This window comes from Nothoprocta perdicaria, unplaced genomic scaffold, assembly GCF_003342845.1.
Source record: "Nothoprocta perdicaria isolate Ctin4 unplaced genomic scaffold, notPer1 scaffold_50, whole genome shotgun sequence".
In the NCBI taxonomy this organism is placed as follows: domain Eukaryota; kingdom Metazoa; phylum Chordata; class Aves; order Tinamiformes; family Tinamidae; genus Nothoprocta; species Nothoprocta perdicaria.
The window spans coordinates 3,188,959-3,202,083 of record NW_020455755.1 but is presented as its reverse complement, the minus strand read 5'-3'; the positions used below and the strand labels follow the sequence as shown (position 1 = coordinate 3,202,083).

At 41.7% G+C, this 13,125-nt stretch overlaps 1 protein-coding gene across 2 annotated transcripts in view; it reads left to right on the top strand.

The window, feature by feature from the left end:
* Nucleotides 1-13,125, top strand: part of TAOK1 (TAO kinase 1) — a 59,748-nt gene that overhangs the window by 33,129 nt on the left and 13,494 nt on the right. For both annotated transcript variants that reach the window (XM_026047816.1, XM_026047817.1), the window contains exons 5-15: nucleotides 148-193; nucleotides 1,107-1,203; nucleotides 1,751-1,864; nucleotides 2,654-2,745; nucleotides 5,364-5,457; nucleotides 6,762-6,843; nucleotides 8,619-8,786; nucleotides 9,545-9,748; nucleotides 10,847-10,981; nucleotides 11,574-11,810; nucleotides 12,563-12,691. In XM_026047816.1, the coding sequence (XP_025903601.1) occupies nucleotides 148-193; nucleotides 1,107-1,203; nucleotides 1,751-1,864; nucleotides 2,654-2,745; nucleotides 5,364-5,457; nucleotides 6,762-6,843; nucleotides 8,619-8,786; nucleotides 9,545-9,748; nucleotides 10,847-10,981; nucleotides 11,574-11,810; nucleotides 12,563-12,691 (1,398 nt within the window). The remainder of the gene's footprint in view (nucleotides 1-147; nucleotides 194-1,106; nucleotides 1,204-1,750; nucleotides 1,865-2,653; nucleotides 2,746-5,363; nucleotides 5,458-6,761; nucleotides 6,844-8,618; nucleotides 8,787-9,544; nucleotides 9,749-10,846; nucleotides 10,982-11,573; nucleotides 11,811-12,562; nucleotides 12,692-13,125) is intronic.

Sequence of the window (13,125 nt, the reverse complement as noted above, 5' to 3'; positions counted from 1 at the left end):
TTTGTCCCGTCCTCTTCCTTGTTGCTGGACACAGGGCAAGCTCAATGTGGATAACATTGTATACACCACTTACAATCTAGAAATCTGGTAAATATGTGTTGACTAATAATGACTTTCTAATAACTATTTTGATTTCTTCTCCTGCAGCTTGTTATGGAATATTGTTTAGGATCAGCCTCAGACTTATTAGAAGGTATGTCATAAACATTTATTTGATTAAAATTCAGAAGCATTATACTGAAATAGGAGATTATAGAATTGCTCAATTGTCCTTGATCCTTCAATATATGGTTTTATTTTGGGTCAGAGCTCCAGTATAAGCAGCGACACTGATTCAAAATCTCATAATATTCTCCTGTAGAATGTCAGCTTTCCTAGGTGTGTGGTTTATCTTTGTTTCGTGTCGCTTTAAAGCAAATTGTCAGTCAGCTATTTGTTTTCTTTGGAGTTTGAGGTTCTCCTGTCATGACAGTTCAAGATTTATTTCTGCAAACCTTTGCTGTTGATCCTAATGCTTACTAACAACTGTAGTCCTGCTGACTAAAATAGTCCTGCAGCAGTACTGAGGGGTTGTTCAATGAGGTCTTTTGTTAAATGGTCCTTTTTCTATCAGACTGCTTGAAGTGAACCTTTTTTTNGGGGGAAGATATATATGTGGCCAGGAAGTTGTTTATCTCCTTTCCTTGCCAGAAGCATTGTAGGATGAAAGGCTGAATTGCACAGGAGTCACCTGTATTGCAACAATTTATTAATCTATGTGTGAATTGTCATGGAGTTCTGGGGTTTCGGATTTAACTATTTTAATGGAAAACTGAGCTTTGAGTCTCAGATGGATATTTGGAAGAATGTAGTCTGAAATTGTAAGGGAATTGGTCTATTTTTTGATAGTAAATAGGTGCTGTGTTACAGTTGGGTCTTATCTCATTAGAGAACGTGTGCTGTGCTGTGAACTATTTCTAAACTGTGCTTTTGGTTCTCATACTGGACCTAGCAAGAGGAAGGTTTAGTTTTTCCTCCGTGTTTGCATTGTTATTGGTACTCACTGCATGCTCGCAAACTGCCTTGTTTTCTTTAATATTGAATTTCAAATAAATTCTTTCCTTAAGTTCATAAAAAGCCATTGCAAGAAGTGGAAATAGCAGCAATTACCCATGGTGCTCTCCAGGGATTAGCATACTTGCATTCTCACAATATGATCCATAGGTAAGTGGTTATAGATTTGCTGTGTCACACACTTACAGGTAATTTACCTTGTTGCCTGCATCCCCTTCATCATGAGTTTACTGTTTGTAAGCAAATATTCTCCTCTTGCAGTGCCCATATGTTCTTGAATTAGTTTGTTATAATAATAGTAAAATACTAGCAAGCTGTGTATCTCCTTACATAATACCTCTTACATCTGGTGTTCATAATTTTCATGGAAGTGCTTTGAAACAACTAAGCTGATTGTCCCTTGAAGCAGAAAATAGCAGGGCAGCCTGAGTACACAGTTTGCCTAAATAGCTCATAGCAACTTCGGTGCAAAGATTGCTCGGTAAAGGGGAAAAAATGCTAATATTGAGACAATCAACAATTTTAAATGAAGAGATACATTTTGAGAGATACAAAACAAGCTGGGCATGCAAATGCTCCTGATAATTAGGGCATCTGCTGGATTTTAGTATGATCAGTAGCATGTCTTATAGTCTGTCCTGTAGAAGGTGGCCTTTACAGGGGAGGAATAATACCAGCATTTGTGTTCTCTAACCAGAGATATCAAGGCAGGAAACATCCTGCTGACAGAGCCTGGCCAGGTGAAGCTTGCTGACTTTGGATCTGCTTCCATAGCATCTCCTGCCAACTCCTTTGTGGGGACGCCATATTGGTGAGCTCAGGGTCTTGCACGTTTTGGCTTTGACATTCGTGTGTCGCTCGCTGCGTATGTCCTGCACTGGGGCACTCTAAGAAGAATCAGCTTTGTGATCCTCCAGTGCTAAAATGTGCCGCACAAAAACAAACAGTAACTAGGTTCTGACTTCCAGAAATCGTGGTTCTGTGCGTTTGCTCTTTGCAAAAAGTAATAAAAATTATTTTGCTCTTCTACTTGCTCTGACTTCAAGTGCTACAGAGGTGGGATTTAATTATCTATAATACATTTGAATCACTCCTCCCAGTGGCCTTAGCAATTCACATGTTCTCGCCGCATCTGGCTGTTGAAATAACTGCAGTGTTTTTTCTTTCATAGGAAAGGCCAGGCTCATTGAGCAAAGCCCCTTGCAGATCCCTTGTCCCCTTTTGATCTCTTGCACCTAATCTGTGCTGTTTACACAACTGCACGCTGTAATTAGTTCACCAGAGCCAGCCAGCCAGCTGAACTATTGGAAAGGTGGGAGGGCCCGAAGGTGGTAGCTCATAAACTGAGTTGGGCCAAGCCCAAGAAAACGCCGCGCAGCCTCTTTATAGGCCTGTGCTAGTGTGGGTGCCCAGCTGTGTGGCATTTTAATGGTTGTCCACATAAGAACTGGTCTTTGTTCACAGTAACCTGTGTTCGTGCTTGATATCTTGGCGGAATGCTTTTTTATGGTAGCTGGAATTAGTGAAATTCCCTGAAATACTGATGTTAATGGTATGTTGCAGTGCACAGAATTTTATGAGCGTCTATTTCCTATTTTAGGATGGCCCCTGAAGTAATTTTAGCCATGGATGAAGGGCAATATGATGGCAAAGTAGATGTTTGGTCTCTTGGAATTACCTGTATCGAGTTAGGTAAGTTATTTTCTTTGAAAGTTACAGAATTGATTATTTAATATGTAGAACGTACTCTGCATTTGAAGTCAAAAGAGTATCTGTGCTTCCTCCCCTCTCTGATTTCATTGGGGTTGAGATTTTGTAGAAGAGGGCTAAATAAGTCCCCCAGAATGGATCGAATCTCCAGTTCAATATTGATTAAGTTTTGTTTTATTACCCACGGCAAAATATCTGTGCAAAGAAAATAGCCAAATGCCATTGCTAGAGGTTCATGTTCTGTGGGTGAGGGAGTTAACTTTTAAACTGAAAACTGCCTGTTGAACAGCCTAAGAAATGAACTGGTAAACTACTAATGTGAAAAAACATTTAGTGGTAAAATGGTGATATTGTTTGCAAGGAAATTTGAGAAATACTGAAGACTTCTGCTGCTCTGAAGTTTGAGGCAGCTTCGTAGCTGTATACAGCGTGTGTTGTCATTTGCTATTACCCTTAGCAGGAAAATCTCTTAAAAGTCTGAAGTGATCCAGTTTTTGAAGTGTTAACCCTTAGAGGAGGGCAGGGGAGGAGGAGAACGTTGCTGTTAGAACAGACTCCTTAAAGCACAACATCAGCTTACAGGGGCTCTATTAACAAGGCATTTGATGTAAAAGGAATGTGTAATGTTTTCTTGGGACACAAATACACTCAGTAAAGCACAGCTTAGATTTACTTGATAGGCAAAACGCAGCTCTTCAGAACCACCCAGCTCCAAGTTCCTCTTGGGATGGGGAGGCTGGCTCCTGCTCTTGTACCTGGGGCTGTCCTGCCATCCTTGTCACCTCCTATTGCCCGTGCTCCAAGCAGCCTTGATGGAGCAGCCTGCCGGCGCAGAGCGCGCTCCCGGGAACGCGCTAATCCATGGGAACCGCACAGTTTAGCTAAAAACGCTGCCTGGCATTCCAAACTGTCAACTTCATTTTCTTCCAGGACGCGAAATAGATGCTCGCTTCAGAGCAAGAAGTTTATTCTATTTCGTTTCATGTTGTCCTTGCCAATATAAAGCGAGTCGGAGGGGTGTGACGGTCACGACAGGCTCCCGCTCGGAGCGCGCTAGGGCGACTTGGCGGCGCGCGGCCCCAGGAATGCACTGAGCTCATGGCGACCGCACCCCCGGGCGCCTTGCTGCACGCTGCATTCCTGCAATATGAAGCACTTTGAGCTTGCTGGGAGGTGAGACTGGGTCAGGACAGTAGAGCGTTCTCAGCTGCATCTGCGCCGTCGTCTCCTTTGGGGTGCTTTGAATGAACGGGCAAAGAAGGCAGAGGAAAGAGGTGTCTGCTCATCCTCTCTGACTTGGGCTAATGAATGGCCCTGTTGAGGGCTCCCTCTTAGTGTTTTCTGAAGATTTTGCATTTTATTCAGGTGGGTTAAGAGAGCAAAGATAAGGAGAACTGCTCTTTTAAATAGCTTAATGGATAATCAGTCCGGGCTCGAGCAGACACGAGTGGTTATCTGACAGATTAGAGCAGAGAAGGTAAACTGCTCCATTTCAGCAAAGGTTTAACTCCTCGATTTGCCAATTCGGAGGAATTTGTAGGAATAATCTGTTCCCTAATACTGATGAGTTAACCACAATCTCTGATATTTAGGTTATTGCAAAATATTTGTTTTGGGGAAAAAAAAAGAAAAAAGAAAAAAAAAAAAAGAAGAAAAAGCCTGAGTTTGCATTTGTCACAGTGCTACTAATAGAATCCAAACTGAGAAGCAGAATGAGAGCCTGGACTGTGGGATATATTTGTATTTTTCTTCCCCTCCTTGTTTGCTTTTTTCCAGGAAGGCAAGTTTTTCTGTTGCCTTTTCCCTTGGCGTAAGAACGTCCTTAGAGCTCGAGCAGTTTCTCTGGGCTGCTTATAGTGAGGCTGCATTTATAGGTTTCCCCTATAACCATTGGGATGAAGCCTCGATTCTGTTGTTACAGTGAGATCATCTCCTTCCTCATTAAGCTTGCATGCTGTGTCAGTCTATAGGAGTAACACAAGCTTGCAAGAGAGAAGAGCCAAAGAGAATGTGACTCTCCAAATAATATTCAGATTTAGCCTCCGCTTGACTTCCTGCCTCTGTGCTTAGTCAGTTAAGTGCGAGTCGGTGGCTGTTGCAACCCGCTTGTGCTTCATCAATGCTGCTTTACAAGAGCTTGGTGCTTGTTAGGTTTTAAGCAACTAGCTCAAAAAAAAAAAAAAAAAAAAAAAAAGGAGGAAGAAGAATAAAGAAGAAGGGACAAAAAGCAAACCAAGAGCACTTAGTGGCTAAGCACTGAGTATAGAGCTTATTGTTAACTTGCTCCTATTTTAGTACATTAAGATGAGTCAGAGAACTCAACTATGATAAACTACATAATTTAAAAGCTCGAGAGGACAAGGCATTTGATCTTCTGAGTGCTTTCATCTTCCGCAGTGGAGAAACTGATGGTATAGGACATATGCCAACATATCTATCTGATTGCAGGGTAGGGTTGGTCTGGGGCTCTGTGTTCAGGCAATGGTGATTTTTGCTGATGGGATTTCTTCTTAAAGGGATGTAAATTAAACAAAAATTTAAAAAATAGCAAAAACCTGAGACTATCTTCTTATATAAAACTTGTTTTCTTTTGTGTGCAGCGGAAAGGAAGCCTCCTTTGTTTAACATGAACGCGATGAGTGCCTTATATCACATAGCGCAGAATGAATCCCCTACACTACAGTCTAATGAATGGTGAGTATTGCTGGGGGAGGAATGTTGTAGGGAATTGCTATAAATGGAGTGCTTTGTCATCTCAGCTCCTGAGATGGCTGGATTCCTATTGGGAAGATGGGGAAGGTTGTTACTAGGTTCACTGTACATTTCACATACAAAATTGACCAATCACTAAATATCTATTCCAGACTCTAGAATATAGCAGGAACAGGAAAAAGTTCTTGAAAGATGCTGCAGTAAGTTCAGCTCATGGGTCAGCAAACTTTAGAAGCTCAAAGGCTAACCAAAGGAGTGTTTGCAGTGTTTCTTAATCACAATCCACACTGCCAATTCTTAAGTCTTTGTTGTTGGAGTATAGCTTGCAAGATAAAGATACTGCTTGTGTGTGGCACATTTATGCTGCATGAACTTCAGAAGCGTAAAGCATAGTAGTAATGCTTTGTGCCTCCCAGTTTTGAAGATTTTCTTTAGAAACATTCATTTCAATAAACTAATGTAAAAAAAGAATGCAAATTATGATTTTTGAGCAATAATCCTAGGTTTCTTATATAATATATTCTGCTGTATTTAAAAAAAAAATCTTTACTGAAGTATTCACATTAAGCTATTTCACACCCTGATGCTTGATAAAGCATTTAATGCATTAAATGCATTTTTATGCATTTTTGTGACTACAAAATGAAAGAATTTAACTTACTGAAAAAAATGCAGTAGCAATACTCCAAATTGTATGTGGGAGGGAGGATGATGGGGAGAAATGAAAACCTGTTCAACTGACCTAATGCCATGTTCGGAATGTAGTCTTACCCTTCTGAAAACTTCTGTTCAGAGAAAGAAGGGCAAAATGCGTAATTTCCCCTTGCAGAGGGAAAGGTGTTTTTCCTGAGGAAATCATGGCTTTCAGGAACTGTGGGTTATTTCATTTGGAGGATGAAATACTTGCCAAAAGCGGCCAGCATGGGCGAGAAGCCTCAATCAGTGCAAAATTGAACTTGACAGTGCTGATCCATGCACTAAAATACATGGGTGCCTGTGTCTTTCTGCAGAACTTTTTCTTTCCTCTTGAATTGCCCCATATTTTTACACTCCTAATGATTGTTTTGTCTGGAAGCTGAGGCTAAGGGACTCCACCTGCTAGTAGCCATGGGCTTTGCTGTGCACAGGGGTGTTGGAGGCTGTGTGTGAAGTCCTGGGTATGCGTGGGGTGTCCCTGCTCTTGCTGCTAGCAGCACACACATGTGAATGTCTGGGTTCCTGACTGAACTTTTCAAATTAAATTGGGGAGTTAATTGAGATGGATTCTTTTCCTGTCCTTGCCACAGGTCTGATTATTTTCGAAACTTCGTAGATTCTTGCCTCCAGAAAATTCCTCAAGACAGGCCTACATCAGAGGAGCTTCTGAAGGTTGGCTTGCTTGTCCTTTCTGTTCTCAACATAATATTAAAAAAGGGACCTGCCCTGCAGTTTTCTTCCTTTCTCACCTACAATGCCAGGTTATGGTTAACGATGCTCTGCCTGTTGTCCCTAACACTTGTGAGCTGAGAACTAACAGATGTTCTACTGGCTTGCCTGGCGTCCCTGCCCGTCTGCGGTGTCTCAAGCAGTGGCCCAGGTGACTCACTGAGCCGGCCACCTTCTTGGCAGAAAAGAACATCCCAGCAAGTGACACTGAGTGACCATCGGCTTGTAGAGAGTTTCAGTTTCTTAAGCTCAATCTCTCCTTCCAGTGACTATAATTAATCCTGACAAAGCTGCCACGCATTAGTTACCAAATACCTTCCCTTACTTCCCTCTTTATTCTATGCTATATATACCCCTGCAAGCTTTCTATCCTCTGCCATCACCTATGTGCTTTACATGTAGAACTGAAATCTGGTGTCCTAATAGTATCCCAGGGGGAGAAAGGGGAACAGAGAAATACAATTTTTCCTCCCCACGCTCCTTTTCTTGACATGAATAAGCCTCAGTCATTTGCAGATTTTTCTGCTTTATTTCTTAGCTTTTCTTTCTTCATTTGTGCTCCTGTGAGCTGCAGATATTTTCTTTGCTCTAGTCTGGGAACAAAGCAAGTGTGTTAGATGGTTGCAAAAAGATGACATGTTCCTAAGTGAGCACAATTCACGTGAAACTTAGACGTTACAGCTTTATTTTAAGCATGACTTTGGTGGATTTCTTTTGTGATATAAAGCGTTGTTCATAATTTTTTTAACTTACCATTTTTTACATTTTTTGTGATGTTATTTGGGGAGGTTTTGTGCTGACCATGTTTCTGCAGTGATATTCCCACATTTTGCTCTACCAGCAAGTGGATGCTATTCATATAGTTTTACTCACATTTTTACATGTTTTTAGAATTAAATGGTTGTGAGGACTTTTACCTCCTCAGAAATTATGAATTCAGAAAGTATGTACAATTATCCACTGAAGGTTTTGGTGTGGGTGTGTAGTCCCTGCCATTTCAGAATTTTGCAGACTGGCTTTATTTTGAGCATGGCACTAGAATTAGAGAGAACATTGATAGAAATTAAATGTTTGTGAATATATTCCCTTCATATCAGTTGTATCAAAGAGCTGCAGGTCGCTTTTCAGGGACAGGTAGGAAAACATGTTAGAAATGGCAGCGCAGTCCCCTAAAGGAACAAAATGAAACGAGTCATGAAACAAGTCATGCTAATAATGACTCATTTTAACACAGCATACTTCGTATGGAGACTGCAAAAACTGCTACCAACATACATAGGCAGAATCTTTTTACCCATTGGCAAAACGTAGCTACCTTTGCAGTGAAACCCAGTGAATCTCTCCAAAACAGAGCATAATGTGGGCAAATCCTTGTAAGACAAGGAGCAAAGTTCCCCAGCCCGTTCTGTGACTCAGAGCCACATGCTGCATGTTTGATTTTTAGGCCTGTCTAAGCTAGGGGAAGGTTTTTATAGTAAGAGTTAGCTGGTGAGAGACTGAATATTTGGTGAAAGATGCTGAGCACCAAGAGGGGACCAGTCTTGCTCCTTTAGAATGTATCTCTTGCTCTCCTGACACTTGGCCTGACACAACTATATAATTTCTCTAAAGAGCCCTATCCAGGAAAGAGGACTGAGAAAGCTAGGCAGAGTTCATAACTACATCCTCCAAAGTTCTGGAGATGTGGGCAATCCCTCACCTATTTGTGTGTTCTGCAGCACATGTTTGTTCTTCGGGAGCGGCCCGAGACAGTGTTAATAGACTTGATTCAGAGAACAAAGGATGCGGTGAGAGAACTGGACAATCTGCAGTATCGTAAAATGAAGAAGCTCCTTTTCCAGGAGGCCCACAACGGCCCTGCCGTGGAAGCACAGGAGGAGGAGGAGGTGAGAGAAACTTGGAGTTTGATCGCTGAGCCACAGAAGGAGGCTGGCACTTAAATAACCCTGACTTGGATCTTGCTAAAATGAATGGAGACTGTTACACACCTGACTTAAACTCTGTACTTGGAATAAAGCTGTTGCAAGGCACAAACAAGGGCAAGCAGGGTTGTCTGCTAGTGCTGCCTAGTGCTGGCAAGAAGCTGAACACGTAGCTTCCAGCAGCATAAATCATAGCTTTATTTGTGTACGTATAAGACTTTATAGAGACACTTTGAGCACTATAATTCGTTAGCCAGCCCCTAATTTGGCCAAGGCCCCTGGCAACCCCTTGCATTTGCCTTTTCTTAATTTGGGGGAGCATTCCGCAATGGCCACACAGAAGCTGAGGCTTTGGGAAGTGCTCTCGGGTACAGAAGGGAGCTGTGCGCAGCGCAGGTGCCAGCAGAACATCGTGCAGCTGGTGCTGGTGTCAGCAGGTTCTGGTGACACTGGTGCTGCTTCATGCTAGAGTTCAGCTCGTTAGCAGGCTCGCTGCTGAAGAGGGTCTGACATCAGCCGCGTAATCTTGACAAGGTTGATTCTTTCCAGCCCCAGCATCCCACAAGAGAAATGTTTCGTGGCAATGCCTGGAGGGTGGGAGCTGCTGTGACATGGCAGGTAGATGCTTGCATAAAAGAATAGAATGAGCATATCATTTGGTAATGTCCATAGATACCACTGGGATGGATTTGTTATTTAAACGTGTGATTCCTTTCTCCTAGGAACAAGATCATGGTGTTGGCAGGACAGGAACAGTGAATAGTGTCGGAAGTAATCAGTCCATCCCCAGTATGTCTATCAGTGCCAGTAGCCAAAGCAGTAGTGTTAACAGTCTTCCAGATGCCTCAGATGATAAGAGCGAGCTGGATATGATGGAAGGAGACCACACCGTGATGTCAAATAGCTCTGTCATTCATTTAAAGCCGGTGAGCATTGAGTTCTTTGGCTGACTGTGTTTAAAGATGGGAAACGAGTGGGTTTGGTTGGTGCAGATGGCTTTGTGCTTGTGTTCTTTGTCATTTATTTCTGTTGATTCGGCAACAACTGTTTTAGTAATTAAATTGCTTCAAAACCAATTTGCTCTACCATGAGGAGTTGGATCTCTATGTAGTGGCTGCCCTTGGTGTGCGGAGCACCGTTCATGGGACAAAAGGTGCGAGTGTTCCCACTTCCTCCCTCCTTGTTAGTGGATTCTTTAATATCGCATCCACAGCAATGGGTAAAATCTGACCTAGCTTCTCAGCCCTTAAGTATTTGATTAATGAAGAAAGGTGAGTAGGAAAAAGAAAAAAAGGCAGCAGTTTGGGTATGACACACTGGGAAAGCACTTCCTTGCTTTCCCTGCACATGATGAGGGCTCCGCTGCAGCTTGTCTGTCTGAACCGCGCTGCTCTTGCTGTGCAGGGGTTATGATATGTTTTCTCAAACTAGTAATGTTTCCCCTGCTGATGATAGGTGTGGTTATGGTGTTTTGTTCTTTGCCCAGATATGCAACAAAGACGCAGGTATTTCCTCGAGGAGTTAATTAGTATATCATATCTAACTCCTGATCGCTCTGTGATGAATGACAAACTCAAAAATAAGAATGTGGAATACACCATGACAAATTTTAAAATTTGCTTTGAAGTATTTCTGCAGTGGGTGTAATGAAAATCATTCTCTGTTTTTCAGGGTTATAGAAATGTTGTTTTTGTCTTTCTGACTTGATATCTATTCTGTAGCTTTTATATTTTATTGAAGTAAACCATTTACCTCAGTTTTCCTATGTGCTTTTTAAAAAAAAAAAAAAAAATTACAGTGGTAACTAGTAATTTTTACTTTAGTAATATAATTGCACAGTGAAAGCTGCTCTTACAGTATATTGTTTTGGCCAACTTAGTGACAGGAGAATCTCTCAGGGCTGGCGAATGTAAAACAGTTCTGCCAAATTTTGCTGTTATGTGTCTTCTGAAACAGACCGATGTAAAAATCTTTTGTGACGTGCAGTCGTTTTACTCACTATTTTGTTAATATTTCCTCCTAAGGAGGAAGAAAACTACAGAGAAGAGACAGATCCTCGAACGAGGGCGTCGGAACCCCAGTCTCCTCCCCAAGTGTCTCGCCACAAGTCTCATTATCGCAACCGGGAGCACTTTGCTACTATACGCACAGCATCGCTGGTAGGTTAAGGCTTTTCTTTTAAAGGGTTGTATACCAAGGTTGCCCTGGTACATGGAGCTATGAAACTGCACAACTTTTAGGATTTTATCAAAAGTGGAGCTGTCTTTGTATCCTCATATATTAGCACTGAGATAGGTTAAGATAATAAATGCTTAAATGTGGCACCTGAGCAAATATGGCTTCTACATGTCAGATATTTTCAAAAGCAGTATGCCTGGTAGAATGCAGGGAGCAATTATAATTTTTTTTTTATATATATTATGTTTGTATATGTGGGTATGTTTATGTATATTTGCACACATTCATATTGCAGTGGGCTGAAGAAACACAAACCAACAGCTACTAAAGTGCAGTAAATAAAGTTGTAGCTTTATAAGAGTCCTCCATTTTTGTGCTGTAGTCCATTGACCGTCTTCTTTGCAACAGCAGAATTCAGTTCTTAATCTGGTCTGCTGTCATTAGGACATGTGCTTTCCTTTACTGCAAAATCATATTTATTTCATGAGTAGTTTTCTTGTATGGTTTGAAGGCTGCCAAAAAGCAGGTTAAGAAGCATTAACTTATTTTGCCCTGCTGTGGTTGTCTTCCTAGGTGACAAGGCAAATGCAGGAACATGAACAAGACTCTGAACTCCGAGAGCAGATGTCTGGCTATAAGCGCATGAGACGGCAGCACCAGAAGCAACTGATGGCGTTAGAGAATAAACTGAAGGCAGAGATGGATGAGCATCGCCTCAGGTTGGACAAAGATCTTGAAACACAGCGTAACAATTTTGCTGCAGAAATGGAGAAGTTAATTAAAAAGCACCAAGCAGCCATGGAAAAAGAGGTATGAGATTACAGTTGAGCAGACCGGTCTCTAGTTGTTAATTACATTGAATTGTCCACTTCCCCTCACTGACGAAGAGATGACATTGTAGTCTCTTACGTGTCTGTTTTCAGGAGCCAAGCAAATTGCTAATTAGGAAAGGCTAATACACCACCTCCTTACACTAAGGGTTTTATGTAACTAGAGGAAAGGTATGTCCTTCATCACAGTGCATTATACTAAATGTTAGGATACTGACCCCAGAAAAAAAGACTGCAGGGGTTTTCCTTTCCTTTGCCACGTATATGCTGTCGATACCTGACTGCCAGGAGAGCTGTGGAAGCTGCTTGGCTTACACGGGAATGTGCCAACTGTGCTTAGACCTTTCAGCCTTTCAGTGCTTATGTATTTGTGGGTTTTTTCATGCTTTTAAATAATTGATAACAAAGTAGTGTTGTCTGCAGAGATAACTCTTGATGATATGTTGATCTGGTGTGTCTCAGTGCAAGGCTGAAGATACAGCTTGTTGTAGGGAGTTGATTTTGGTGAGAATAGCTGACTATTAGGGTGTAGAAAATAAAGCACTGGAAAAGGAATCCTGTGAGGTGTGATTGTGTGTGTTGGTGGGGGGAAGGAAAGAGAGGAAGGGAAGCTCCTGAGACATGGTGAGTATCGTGGGGACTGTACCATGAGTCCTGGACATTGGGGCTGAAATGGAAGATGGGCTGTAATCAATCAGGCCGCAGGCTGATTTGCTTCTGGCCTTGCTGTAGGCTAAAGTGATGGCCAATGAAGAAAAGAAGTTTCAACAGCATATTCAGGCCCAGCAGAAAAAAGAACTGAACAGTTTCCTGGAGTCCCAGAAGAGAGAGTATAAGCTCCGTAAAGAGCAGCTGAAAGAGGTAAACTGATCTATAAGGAGAAATGTGAATAAATAGTGTGACGTGCAATACAAGAGCGGTGAGCATTCAGGAATAAGTATGGCCCTACGAGCAAGAAAACTTCCCAGTTGCAGCAAGTTCTCCTTTTGTATACTGTATATTTTTTATATATCTCTGACCTTAGAATAAGAGGAATTGTCCTAAAGTTGGCATGTGTATTTGTGTTGTGTTTGGTGTTATTTTTTTAGCCAGAAGCATGCACATTTAGCCATCGTAAGGAATGAAAATAGTTTAAGAAAAGGTAGTGACCATGTCTTGTTGCTGCAGTATTGACCAGCGCTGCAGCAATTAGTGAAGCTTTTAATCATTTAAATGATGTCTCTGTGGCAGCAGGAAAGTAGAGCAGTAAAGGTGACTTGCAGATTTTTTAAAGAAAAATATCTATAAATCAGTAG